Source organism: Leucoraja erinacea, chromosome 10, assembly GCF_028641065.1.
Source record: "Leucoraja erinacea ecotype New England chromosome 10, Leri_hhj_1, whole genome shotgun sequence".
Lineage (NCBI taxonomy): Eukaryota > Metazoa > Chordata > Chondrichthyes > Rajiformes > Rajidae > Leucoraja > Leucoraja erinaceus.
In genome coordinates, this window is record NC_073386.1 from 10288850 (window position 1) to 10303363 (window position 14514).

Here is a 14514-nt window from a genome sequence, read left to right on the forward strand (position 1 = left end):
GACATGCACCAGTAGTCAGGATCGAACCCGTGCCTCCGGCTCTGCAAACGCTGTAAGGCAGCAACTCTACCGTTGCGCCACCGTGCCGCTCTAAGGGTTGACAAGGTACACGGCCTGGGTTTAGGAGTGGTGTTTTGCTTGATATTTGTGAATGTGATGTACATCAGTACTTGTTCTTTTCAGGTGTTCATTGTGTGTTTCACAGTCTTCGGAGGACTCATGGCATTCAACTACACCCGCGATCTGAACTTCTGGGCAATCCCTCTCATAATGGTGGCCTTTTTTGCCTATTTGGTGGCCCATTGCTTCCTGTCGGTGTTTGAGATGGTGGTGGATGCCTTGTTCATGTGCTACGCTGTTGATCTGGCCACTAATGATGGGTCTGCGGAAAAACCATACTTCATGGACAAGGAGCTAATGGTAAGTGCAAGGGGAGCGCTGACCCTTCCGGTCTCCATATCCCCTCTTCCCTAGCAAGCAAATGAAAGGCAGGAGTGGTGGGAGGATGGATCAACATGTTCCATTTTACCTACAAGTCAACTTGTTCTTCAATAACATCATTTACCAATGTCACTGTTGTGTAGGTCTGAAGGACACTAAGGGATTGGTTGGTGGTCGGGCTGGTATCACGGAAAAGAGAATGCATAGGAAGGAACTGCAGATGCTGGTTTACACCGAAGATAGACAAAAAACAATGGAGCAACTCAGCGGGACAGGCAGCATCTCTTGGATAGAAGGAATGGGTGACGTGTCGGGACGGAAAAGAAGGGTCTAGACCTGAAACGTCACCCATTCCTTCTCTCCAGAGATGCTGCCTGTCCCGCTGAGTTACTCCAACATTTCGTGTTTATCACAGGAAGAGTCTGTATCAAATGGCCAAACAAGGACAATTACCCTACAGCTAGAATGGTGGTGGGCAGCTCACAGCCTCTTCATGCACGCCGCACATCACCGTGTCATGATATTGCATTACATTCATGTAACTGGGTTCTGAGACAAATCAGAAGAACCTCTGGAGGGGGACAAGGTGGATCTACTTGTCACTTGTAGCTGAATGTGGATGTAAATGCTTCAGTTTTCCCTTGGCACTCGCATGCTGGCCTTGTCCATTGTCGTAAAATAAGATATTCGTGGAGCCTCTTCTTCCCAGGAGCTGAGTAATTGTCCATCATCTGCTACAACTAGATGTGGCAAGACTCCAAAAGCTTTGATCTGAACCATTGCTGGTTTGTTACAATACAACACAATGGATGGTGTCCTCTGTGTAAAGATAGGTCTGTGTGATGATCACTTCCACCAATGCTATTGTATGCAGTTCATAAGTGATAGGAGCAGAATTAGGCCATTCAGCCCATCGTCTACTCCGCCATTCTATCAGGGCTGATCTTGCTTTCCCTCTCAACCCCATTCTCCTGCCTTCTCCCCATTACCCCTGACACCCGTATTAATCAAGAATCTATCTATCTCTGCCGTAAAAATATCCATTGACTTGGACTCCACTGCCTTCAATACAATACAATACAATACAATATTTATTGTCATTTGAACCTCAGTGAGGCTCAAACCAAACTCTGTTTCTACAGCCTTACAAACAAAAAAACGATTCCTACTAGACACATATCCATCATAGTGAACCTCCTCCTCACTGTGATGGAAGGCAAAGTCTTTTCTCTCCCCTGCTCTTGATTTTTCTCCCGATGTTGAAGCTCCAGGCGGGCGATGGTAAGTCCCACGGCCATTTTAGGCCGTGCCGGGCGATGTACGGCCCCACTCCAGGTCTAGTGTCACAATGTTGGAGTCCCCGGCGGGCTCTGGAATGTCCCGCGGCCTTTAAAGCCGTGCCGGGCGATGTACGGCCCCGCTCCGGTTCATTCCAACCCCGCGACACGGGCTGGGGAAGTTGCGTTGCGGGAGCTCCGGAAAGCGGTCTCCCACCTGGACCCACGAGCTCCCGATATCACAGTCCACAGAAGGTGCGTTGCTGGAGCCTCCGAGCTCCAGAGTCGGGCCGCAGCAGCTCCCCACCACCGCTCCCCATGCTCCGAGGCCGGCCAGCCCCACGATGGTAAGTGGTCCGGAGGCTCCGTGACTGGAGCCTCCAGGTCGTTCCGGTTGGAGGCCGCTCCACAGTGCTAGGCCCCAACGACAACGGAGACCCGACAGGGAAAAGGCCGGGTCTCCCGTGCAGGGAAGAGATTTTAAACAGTTTCCCCCTCCCCTCCCCCCGCGCCCTTCACATAAACACAGTTAAAAACAGTATGAAAATATCTGTGGAAATGAATTCCAATTGCTGCTGTTGTCCACAAGATGATTGGTAAGAACGAGGTCAAGTCGGCATTCTGTAAGTGCCAATTCACCCACTACCTGGTTTGGCAGCCGAGGCCTTCCGGACTGGGGCAGCTCAGAGAGCAAGCCACTCTCGCTGATCGCCACTGAAGATCTTATCTGGATCCTGTGCTTTACTCCGTCCAAGTTGGTCGCTAAACATGGAGTAGCACCGATTCATCAGCTGATGGGGAGACGGTGGGTGTTAAGCAAGAAGGAACTGCAGATGCTGGTTTCCACCAAAGATAGACACATGACCCGAAACGTCACCCATTCCTTCCCTCCAGAGATGCTGCCTGACCGGTTGAGTTATTCCGGCATTTTGTGTCTATCTTAAGCAAGAAGTTATCTTGCCTGTCTTTGATCCATGAGATGTCCCAAAGACGACTCCCGCTTGCCTGTATAATGGTGTGCTGCCATCTCTGGTGGGGCTGTTTCAGGACAGATTACTGTTCCCTGGGAGCTGCCAAGTATTCCCTCCATGTGTTTTTTGTATAGTCACAGGTTACACTTTGCACTCCTCCAGTTACTTTCCTAAACAATGAGAGCTCACCATGTCCAACTCGATGTTTCTGGTGGGACTTTTCACTTCCATCACTCAATCTCAAGACAACAAAGTAAATCTGATTTATTTCTCCTTTGGGTTTTTCTACCAGATGAACATTTTAACAATCAGTGGATCTGTGTAACTTACTGGCCCAGATAACCCTCGACCACTGTGTCGTTCCTGTCTTTGCAGTATTATTGTATAGTTTGGGTTTTTTAGAGATACAGCACGTAATTGGGTCCTTTTGGCTTACTGTATCCGTGCTGCTCAGCGACCCCTTGTCCACCAGCATTATCCCACTTATTAGGGACAATTCACTGAAGCTAACTAACTTACAAACCTGTATGTCTTTGGAGTGTGGGAGGAAACCAGAGCACCTGGAGAAAACCCACGCGGCCATGGGGAGAGCGTACAAACCACCGTACAGACAACACCTGTAGTCAGGATCGAACCTGGGCCTCTGGCTCTGTAAGGCAACAACTCTACCGCTGTGTCACCCTATTTGTTTGTTTGATAGTTTTTTTTTTAAACTTTTTAATTATTAAACTTTTTTAGTTTATTATGGTGTTTATTATGGTATTATATGTGAAGACATCTGTTGTGCCGCTGCAGGTAAAAATTTAATTGTTCAGTTTTGGTGACATATATGACAATCAAACACCCTTGACTCCTCGCTCTCTAGACTCTTGCCCTGCCAGCTCTTACTTTTCTGTCTCTTGAGTGTCGGACAGGCCATTCATTTGGTCTGGCAATATGGACAACGCTGGCATTTATTGCCCTTGTGAATTACCCCTGAGCAGCGAGGGCAAGATCTAGGGTCACATTAGCAGATAGGATGGCAGATCATTGAAGGGCATTCAGTGCACTAGATTGTTTACATACAGTTTCATAGTTACCATTACTGAGGCTAATTCTAATTCCAGATTTATTTAATTACTTCAGTTTAAATTCCTCAGCTGTCATGGTGGGATTTGAACTCATGCCTTGCGATCAATGGTCCGGAACTCTGGCTGTGAGACAGTGACTCAGTCATTGTGCTGCGCCCATTAAACATGAAAGAATGTGAATGTGTTTTTTTTTAAAAATATTTATTTGGTTTTAAAGCAAAACAATTGTTGTTTATCAGCATTTATCTTCTTCCAAAAGTTTGGTGAGCCACCAATCCTCACGGGCATAAGGTTGGCGACCAGATGCATAGTGAATCCAGGCCCACTTTGGTCAGCGGGTACATGGTGTATCCCGAGGCAGAGTGAGTGCAAGGAGCAAACCTCCAGCTCAACTCGGGCTCCTGCCCACCAATGTCCACACACACGCGGGCTGGAAGAGCCTGCGTTCCACGTGTATACGGAGTGTGTGAGGTTGCAGCACCTTTTCCAATACCTTGCCTTCTGGCTGCACTTCACACCCACCGTCCTCATCTTTGGACACCCTGTGCGGAGGGGAGAGGGTAGGGCTGAAGATGTCCTGGTTGGGCTGCTCCTGGGCCTGGCCAGGTTGGCCTGGTCACGGCGCCAGGCTGAAGAGGGATCAGCCCCTTTTCCTGCTCCTTTTCCGGGGTTACGTCAGCGTCCGGGTGGTTTTAGCAAGGGACTACGTACTGTCCACGGGCACCCTGGGGGATTTCCGGGGATTTTCTAAACCTGTCCTAGCCACACACCGGTCTAATTGTTTATTAAACGTTGCGATAATCCCTGCCTCAACTACCGCTTCTGGCAACTCGTTCCATAAACCCACCACCATTTGTGTGAAAGAGTTACCCTTCATATTCCTGTTAAATCATTCCCCCTTCACCTTAAACATGTCCTCTGATTCTCAATTCCTCTATTCTGGGCAAGAGACTCTGTGTGTCTACCTGTTCTATTCCCCTCATGAATTTATGCACCTCTCTAAGACTTCAATTGTATCGTTGATATAAGACCTCTATTGTATTGGGAGAAGATAGATCAGCCATGATTGAATGGCAGAGTAGACTTGATGGGCCAAATGGCCTAATTCTACTCCTATCCCTTAAGGCCTTATGACCTTCTGCATTTGGTGTCCATAATATGGTTTCCTCGCATTGTGAAACCAAACACAGATGGGGATCACAACTTTGCAGCACGCCTTTGTTTAGACCACAAAGGCAACTCCAAGCTTCTATTGGTGGATACAAAGAACTGCAGATGCTAGTTAATATTAAAGATAGGCACAAAGAGCTGGAGTCACTCAGCGGGTCAGCCAGCGTCTCCGGAGAAAAAGGATGGGCAACGTTTTGGGTCGGCAGTCCGACCTGGTGGTCAAGGTAGGTAGGTCCGTCCGTTATAACCAAAATCCGTTTTAAGGAGGTCCGTAATAACGAGGGTTTACTGTCTCTCCTTTTGCCTCAATCTGTCTCTCCACAGATGTGGCCGTCTCTTTTTCAATTTGTTCCTTTTCTTTTGCTTGTCTCTAACGGAGCCAAATGCAGCCAAGTGGGACTAGCCCAATATATCAACTTGGTCAAGGTGGCCGAAGGACCTGTTTTCATGCTGTACAGCACATTATATCTGTCACTTTAAATCTGCATTCCAACATAGAAATTACACCCATTCTCTCCCCACTTGTCTGCTCACTCTTTATTTCTGATGAAGTGTCGTTGACTTGAAATGTCAGCGTTTCTTCTTCCCCCACCCCCACCCCCCACTTTGATGCTGCTTGACCTGGCATGTGCTTCTACATCTTCTGTTTCGGCTCAATTTGGCACGTTACTTCAGTAAGCTGGACAAGGCAGACCAACCGATGTTTGTGTAAATTTTTATTGTGTATTGTGTGTTCTTTTTTTTATTGTACAACTGCTGGCAAATTCATTTCACTTGCACTTCACAATGAGAGATAAGATACTTGGGGACCAGCTGACCTTTCAACTACTTTGTAGCAAACAACTTGCTCTTCTTTTAATGTTTGCTCAACAAGGACGGTTTCTAAGTTTGAGAAATACAGTATTTGCATTTGTCTAATCTAAAGAGCAGATGCATCTGTCATGAAGACCTTTCAAGATAGCTTAATATTTGATTGTGTGTGCGTGTGTGTGTGTTTTGTTACCAGCATTAGTTTCATTTTTTCAGAGATCCTATTACCATAGAATGATGCTTTCATTAAACACTGCCAGAATAACTCTTATTGCTTCTCTCTAGAAATTTATAGGCAAAACCAACGAAAAAGCGAAGAGGAAAAGTGGAAGTAACAAAGCAAACGAGGAGAATAACAGCTACGTGGCAGAACTGCAGCCAATGGTCAGTGTGGAGAACTGTCACAGTAATAACTGTACTAAGTTGTGGCAGGATAGTGCTCATTTCAATTCAGTCTCCTGTGGATATCTCAAAATCTGTCCACTTTAAAATATCTGTGTCTTATGACTCAAATGTTAACCAGTAAAATGCACAAATAAGATGAGGAATTCAACAACAACTCTCATTTCTGTATCCCCCTGCTGTACAGTTAGGGTAAAAATGTCCAATTATCTTAAGAGAAGGTTCACAAACTATGGTTATGATCACAAGGAATGTTTTTTGTGGACATTAATCATGACAATCTTGCTGCGGTACACGAGGAAATTGGAGTCGTTTTAGTTTTTAGTTAGCTGAAGAGCCTGTTTCCATGCTGTATCTCTAAACTAAATTAAAGATGAGATAAACAGTGCCTAATCTGCTGTTATTCTCCAAGGCATCTTCTTCTTTTCAGGAAACAACCTTGTGAACTTTCTCTGAACTGCCTCCATTGTAACTATTTCCTTCCTTAAGTAAGGTTCTTATAGCTGTGCAGTACGTCTGCTGTTACCTCATCTACAACCTGCTTGTGTACTCCAGCTCCTTGCAATTTAGGCCAACTTTTGACTTGTTTTCTTAATGACTTGGCGACAGTGTTTTTTTTAACGATACATGCCAACATGACTCTAAAACACAAAAAAACTCAACCTTCAAATTTTTTAGGTTTATTTTAGCTATTAGTCTCATAAGATCATGAGGGATAAGAGCAGAATTGGGCCATTCGGCCCAACGCTGCCATTCAATCATGGCTGATCTATCTCTCCCTCCTAACCCCATTCTCCTGCCTTCTCCCCATAACCTCTGACACGCGTACTAATCAAGAATCTATCCATCTCTGGCATAAACACATATCCACTGACTTTGCCTCCACAGCCTTCTGTGGTAAAGAATTCCACATGTTTATTAAATTAGAAGTTGGTTGGTCATAAAATCAAAACAGATGGAGGTATATTGGTGGAAAAATATTGTTGAAAAATTTAGCTTAATTTTTTAGAGGCACAAGGAACTGCTGGTTTACAAAGAAGAAGAAAAAGGCAAAGGGCTGTATCTTCTCAGTGGACCAGGCAGTACCCCATGAGAATGTGGATAGGCGATGAATGGGGTTAGGTCGCATCTTCAGTCTTCCTGATCCGAAATACCACCCCCCTGTCCATGTTCTCAAGAGATGCTGCCTGACCCACGAAGTACTTTGTTTCTTTCTAGCTTATTTTATGTACTGGCTCTTTTTTGTCCACACACACACACAAAAAAAAAAACTGCTTTAAGAGGAAATGGTTGTCATACTCTGTGAAGACGGGAATGACCTGAAATTGTGTCTTAATGCTGATAATCCTGATGAGCTACATTGGAAGTAAACCACAAAACCAATGATTCAAAGGCTTAGTAGTGAAAGGAGGAAGGATCTGAAGTAAATAAATAAGCAACCCACACTCATTCATGAAGTGGAAGGAGGAATTGGTTATGGAGAATATTGTTAGGTTGTTTAGGATTCTAGCAATAAAGTCCTTGACGTTGTCTTTAGAGTGGGTGTGGAAAAGATGTTTCTAGTGATGGGAGAGTCTAGAACTACAGGGCACAGCCTCAGAATAAAATGAATTATCTTTAGAACAGAGGTAAGGAGGAATTTCTTTAGTCAGAAGGTGGTGAATCTGTGGGAATTCATTGCTACAGACGGCTGTGGAGGGCAAGGCATTTGGTATTTTTAAAGTAGAGATTGATCGGTTCTTGATTAGTAAGGGCGTCAGGGATTACAGGAGATGGTAGCAAAATGAGGTTGAGAGGGAAAGATAGATCAGCCATGATTGAAAGGCAGAGTAGATGGGCCGAATGGTCTAATTCTGCTACTATGGTGTATCGGACCTGCAAGGTGAGATCCAACAAGAGTACAATTGTTTGCTGAAAACAAACTAAGCCTGACAGATAATAACCATGGCAATCTCATCTCCTACTGCACCCTGGCATGCAACCCTGCAGACTACACACAGGTCTTCATTGTGAGGGAAAGAGAAGCCTCAAATATCAATTGTTTTGTGGAGGTGAATGTATCAAGGGCAGAACCTTGGGCTGACTTCATGTCCTGAGAAATATCAGAATAATTATACAGCAACATCTAATGTTTAGTTTAGAGATACAGCGCGGAAACAGGACCGTCAGCCGACCAGCGATCAGATCCCCATGCGCTAACACTATCCTACATCTACTAGGGACAAGTTAAAATATTACTGAAGCCAATTAACCTGCAAACCTGTGCGTCATTGGAGTGTGGGAGGAAACTGGAGCACCCGGAGAAACCCACGCAGGTCACGAGGAGAGTACATACTGCATACAAACAGCACCCGTAATCAGCATCAAGCTGGATCTCTGGTGCTGTAAGGCAGCAGCTCTACCGCCCTAGTGCCACCCTTGTTGCATATTGTTGTATAGCCAAGTGTTTATGTTTTTCTGCTCATTAAACTCAGAGGAAATCGCAGCCCTTGAGTTCCAAGATCTTGCCTCGAGCATGGTAGCATGTTTAGCTGACACGAATATTATTTTCACTGTAGTTAATATTCAATACATCACAGCTGCAGAACTAAAACTGCAATGTAATATTTTTGTTTGGCAGGATAGAGATGCCACATGATGTGACTCCAGTGGACTGGAAATAGGCCTTCATCTTCCATCAAAGCGGTAATATTTAATAACCGCAAGCTAGAGGGTGGAGCCATCCGTCAAGTTTGTCCGAATGGCGTGAATCAAGTGGAAATATTTTTCTATATTTAAATAAAAAGGATTATCTGATTTTTTTTTTTTTTTTTTAAATTGTTATTTATTTTCCCTTGTTGACCTCCCTGTACATTTGGCTCCAGTAATCAAATCGTAAGGTACTTGTGTTTTAAGTGTTTCAGCCTATAATTACATCTGTGCACAAACTCGTGTGAGACAGAAGAGACTGTAGATGTTGGAATCTTAAGCAAAACATAAGTGCTAGAGGAATTCAGTGGGTCAGACATCATCTGGGGAGGGAATGGAAGGGCCGGGACTGTTTGTAGAGTCATACAATGTGAAAACAGGCCCTTCTGCCCAACTTGCCCACACCAACCAACATGCCCCATCTACACTAGTCCCACCTGCCTGCGTTTGACCCATATCCCTCAAACGCTCCAACTGAGGCTTCTTCATTGAGACACCAACCTGGCTGCTCAACACCTAGCTTGAGATCTAACTCTTCCTTTGGTTTCATTCGCAAGAAAAGGAAGCTGAGGAAGGATCCTGACCTGAAATGTTGTCTGTCCATTCCCTCCCCCAAGTGCTAACATTGAGTGGAATTGTCCTTATGGTGAATGTTTCCACCAAATGGAACAGGCAGTTTGTTATATTATGATTTGGGGACTTTCCAAATCCTTATGATACGATGGCAAAGGATTCCAGTGTTGACATCTGTATTTCAAATTGAATGACCGTCTTTTTAAGTGTATATATATATATATCTATGTTAAATCGTGCCAATTCCAGATGGTTGTAGAATACTAACCCTTAATACTAGAGGTCACCAAAACTGTAATGTATTAACCAACACTAAATCACAAACCATAATGGTAAATTATTTTCTAAAGTGAATAAATCTTGAATACACAAGAGATAGTACATTTTTTTAAATTTTAAGTGGAAGTTTTCAAAAGATATTTGATAAATATGATGTAATAGCATAGGAATATTTAACGTTACTTATTGATACCTGTTTATCACAAGAAACTTTCCCCCCCACAATCATTCACTCCCTGTTCCAAGTCTATTGCTCAGTTGGATTCCAATTCTGACCCCTGCGGTATTATTCTCTGTAAACAAAATGCAGAATTAAAAAGGCTGGCATGAGTATTGCTGACCATACAGCTCTTCTTGGATTACTAGATGGATGCAACTTCCTCCTTTTGGCCATCCTTTACCAGTGGTCAAGATGTGACTCCATACCCAGTCCTGTGGGCTTGACTCTTTTGTGCACTTCAAAAGGGAATTTGATACAATGGTTTGATACAATAGGACAGAAATATTTCAAATGTCATTAGAAAAGGGAATAGTCCCCGAGGATTGGCGTACTGCGCATGTTGTTCCATTGTTTAAAAAGGGTTCTAAGAGTAAACCTAGCAATTATAGACCTGTTAGTTTGACTTCAGTGGTGGGCAAATTAATGGAAAAGATACTTAGAGATAATATATATAAGCATCTAGATAAACAGGGTCTGATTAGGAACAGTCAACATGGATTTGTGCCTGGAAGGTCATGTTTGACTAATCTTCTTGAATTTTTTGAAGAGGTTACTAGGGAAATTGACGAGGGTAAAGCAGTGGATGTTGTCTATATGGACTTTAGTAAGGCCTTTGACAAGGTTCCTCATGGAAGGTTGGTTAAGAAGGTTCAACTGTTGGGTATAAATGCAGGAATAGCAAGATGGATTCAACAGTGGCTGAATGGGAGAAGCCAGAGGGTAATGGTGGATGGCTGTTTATCGGGTTGGAGGCAGGTGACTAGTGGGGTGCCTCAGGGATCTGTGTTGGGTCCTTTGTTGTTTGTCATGTACATCAATGATCTGGATGAAGGTGTGGTAAATTGGATTAGTAAGTATGCAGATTATACCAAGATAGGGGGTGTTGTGGATAATGAAGAGGATTTCCAAAGTCTACAGAGTGATTTAGGCCATTTGGAAAAATGGGCTGAAAGATGGCAGATGGAGTTTAATGCTGATAAATGTGAGGTGCTACACCTTGGCAGGACAAATCAAAATAGGACGTACATGGTAAATGGTAGGGAATTGAAGAAAACAGTTGAACAGAGGGATCTGGGTATAACCGTGCATAGTTCCTTGAAGGTGGAATCTCATATAGATAGGGTGGTAAAGAAAGCTTTTGGTATGCTAGCCTTTATAAATCAGAGCATTGAGTATAGAAGCTGGGATGTAATGTTAAAATTGTACACGGCATTGGTGAGACCAAATCTGGAGTATGGTGTACAATTTTGGTCGCCAAATTATAGGAAGGATGTCAACAAAATAGAGAGAGTACAGAGGAGATTTACTAGAATGTTGCCTGGGTTTCAACAACTAAGTTACAGAGATAGGTTGAATAAGTTAGGTCTTTATTCTCTGGAGCGCAGAAGGTTAAGGGGGGACCTGATAGAGGTCTTTAAAATGATGAGAGGGATAGACAGAGTTGATGTGGACAAGCTTTTCCCTTTGAGAATAGGGAAGATTCAAACAAGAGGACATGACTTCAGAATTAAGGGACAGAAGTTTAGGGGTAATATGAGGGGGAACTTCTTTACGCAGAGAGTGGTGGCGGTGTGGAATGAGCTCCCAGTGGAAGTGGTGGAGGCAGGTTCATTGGTATCATTTAAAAATAAATTGGATAGGCATATGGATGAGAAGGGAATGGAGGGTTATGGTACGAGTGCAGGCAGGTGGGACTAAGGGGAACAAAATTTGTTCGGCATGGACTTGTAGGGCCGAGATGGCCTGTTTCCGTGCTGTAATTGTTATATGGTATCGGGCCCACTGCCAAAAGCTGAGCAACAAAGCCAGAAAGCTTGGAATGATTAAAAGAAATACTCTCTACAGCAACATGTTTCTGTCTTCTTGTTGATTGGTTGCATTTTTTAGAAAACAATGTGGAACTAAGGAACTGCAGATGCTGGTTTGCACAAAAGGAAGCAAAGCCCTCATAGTTTACAGGAGCAGAATTAGGCCAATCGAGCCATCAAGTCTCCTCTGCCATTCTACCTGATCTATCTTTCCCTCTCAACTCTTCATCTGCCTTCTCCCCATAATCCCCGACACCCGCGCAAATCAAGAATCGATCCATTTCCTACTTACAAAAATCCATGGACGGCCACAACAGCCTTTTGTGGCAATGAATTCCACTGATTCACCAACCTCTGACCAAAGAAATTTGTTTCTAAAAGTACGTCCTTTTATTCGGAGGCTATGGCCTCTGGTCCTGGGGTTGGAGTAACCCAGTGGCTCCGACAGCATTCTCTGGATAATATGGATAGGTGATGTTTCGGGTCAGGACTCTTCTTCAGACAAGTTCATTTTTACATGGCTAATTTCAAACATTGGTTACTGATTGTTAGAGCCAGAATTTTGCCATAAATGCCATGTGCCTTTTTTTGATGATTTCAGGAAGATAATGCCTTTTTCATGATTGAGTGCCTAAATCAGCTTTTTTTTGTTGCTTTTTTTATGTGATTTACAAGAAACTTTACAGCACCAGGGTGAAACCAGGTTGTAAGTGGTGATCGGAGAGGGGTGCGTGGGAAAGGGTCCAGTCTTTGCAAACTGGAGTCATGCTTAAAGTAGGTGTGAAGTGGTGATTGGGGAGGAGTACGTGGGGAATGATCGAGTCTTTTCTACACCAGGCTGTGAGTAGGTGTAAAGTGTTGGTTGGGGATGGGGTGTGGGGGTACCAGGGTTAAGTTTCTGTTTATCGAACCTGCAGTAGGACTCGTTCAGGTCGTTGGTCAGCTGACGATTGTCCAAGGACGGGGGGGGGGGGGGGGGGGGGGGGTTCCTCTTGTAGCTTGTGATTTCTTGCAAGCCCTTCCACACTGAAGAAGAGTCATTTGCTGAGAACTTGCTCCTCAACTTCTCAGAGTACCTTTCCTTGGCAGCTCTGATTTCTCATCTCAGCTTGTACTTCTCAGCCTGCCTGTAGAGGTCTGTATCCCCACTCCTGTAGGATCTACCCCTGCAAGCGTCAAAATGCCTAAACTCAAGTCAAGCCTTGTAAAAAACAGAACGATTTGGTGAGAGTGTACGGAAGTGATATATTCTCTACAGACAACTGTGTGCTGTTTTGCAAAGCATGTGAGAAAGCAGTGAATCATGAGAAGAAATATTTTGTCTCCCAGTATGTACAGACAGCTAAACACAGGTCGACAGCAGAGAAGCTGAAAGTAGGAAATATGCAAGCTTGTCTCCTCATATTTACTGCTGGCTCCAATCGCAAATCTAAGTTTTCAAGTGATGTGTGCAAAGCATTATTTTATGTTGGAATTCCACTGTGGAAATTGGAAAACAAATCTCTCAGAGGTATTTTAGGGAAATACACAAAGGAACCTATACCGAGCGAGTCATCATTACAGAAAAATTATGTTGACAGCAACTTCAACATTGTTGTGCAGAAAATTAGAGATGAAGTTGCATGCATCAAAATATGGATCTCAATAGACGTGGCAACCAATGCTGTGGGGAGATATGTTACCAATATGTTCATCGATAAACTGGAGGAAGGTCAACCATCAAAGGAGTATTTCTTGACATTGGAAGTATTAGATATACAAGGAAAATATGAGAGGGAGATTTTAGCTAACAAAGATCTTGAAGAAGTACAAAACATAGCTAAATTTCTCAAAGGCAGTTTTGCACAAGATATCAACATGAGAGTTTGCAGCTTGTTTCAGGTATGCACCAGTGACCTCAGCTGGGGTAGAAAGGCGTTTTTCACATCTGAAGCATATTCTGTCTGACAGACAGCATAGTTTAACACCAGATAATTTGAAAAAAATGCTAGTAGTTTTGTGCAACCAGGCAATAATGTAGTATACCTTTATAATTATCATTTTTAAACCATATTTTGGTGGTGGAAATACATGCCTTTTTCGTGCCATTTTTGTAATTTTGTTTTGCCTTTTTGCCTGCCTATTTCAGAGATTTTTAGCGCCTAAACATGTTGGCTCTACGGATTGTGTATAAAATCACGAGAGGAATAAATTGAGTGGATGCACAGTATCTCTTGCCCAGAGTGGGGGAAATCAAGGACCAAAGGACATATGTTCAAGGTGAAGGGGAAAAGATTTAATAGGAATCTGAGGGGTAATTGAGGGTAACCTTTTCACTCAAAGGGTGGTGGGTGTATGGACCAAGCTGCAGGAGGAGGTGGTTGAGGCAGTGACTATTCCAACATTTAAGAAACAGTTAGACAGGTACATGGATTGGGCGAGTTTGGAGGTATATGGACCAAACGCAGGCAGGTGGGACTAATGTAGCTGGGACATGTTGGCCGGTGTGCTGGTTCTCAACCTGGTTAAATGTCCTCAGTAAACAATATGAAGACTAACTTTTAGATCATGTTAAATTTCAGTTAAAACAGAAGCCACTATAAGTAGACATAAGTGCTGGAGAAACATAGCGTGTGCAGCAGCATCTATGGAGCGAAGGAAATAGGCAACGTTTCGGGCCAAAACCTCCTCCCTCCGAAGCCACTGTAAGTGTTAGCAGATCACAGTATCTGCAGAAGCAGCAGAATTAATATTTCACGTATTCACCAGTCTTCAGTAAGTTCTTTTAACTTAAAATTGTTGCTTTGCAGTATTTACCATTTCAGA

The 14514-nt window shown here is 43.7% G+C and overlaps 1 protein-coding gene across 2 annotated transcripts in view; it reads left to right on the top strand.

Moving 5' to 3' along the window:
* The window catches only part of LOC129700774 (choline transporter-like protein 3), a 67870-nt gene extending 58933 nt beyond the window's left edge, over window positions 1-8937 (top strand). Inside the window, exons 14-16 of one of the 2 annotated variants that reach the window (XM_055641463.1) lie at window positions 184-420; window positions 6025-6123; window positions 8762-8937. In XM_055641463.1, the coding sequence (XP_055497438.1) occupies window positions 184-420; window positions 6025-6123; window positions 8762-8779 (354 nt within the window). In that variant the 3' untranslated portion in view covers window positions 8780-8937. Of the gene's footprint in view, window positions 1-183; window positions 421-6024; window positions 6124-8761 lie in introns of those variants that run through there. The other variant, XM_055641464.1, reaches the window with a different exon arrangement.
* Window positions 8938-14514: the final 5577 nt, after the last annotated feature.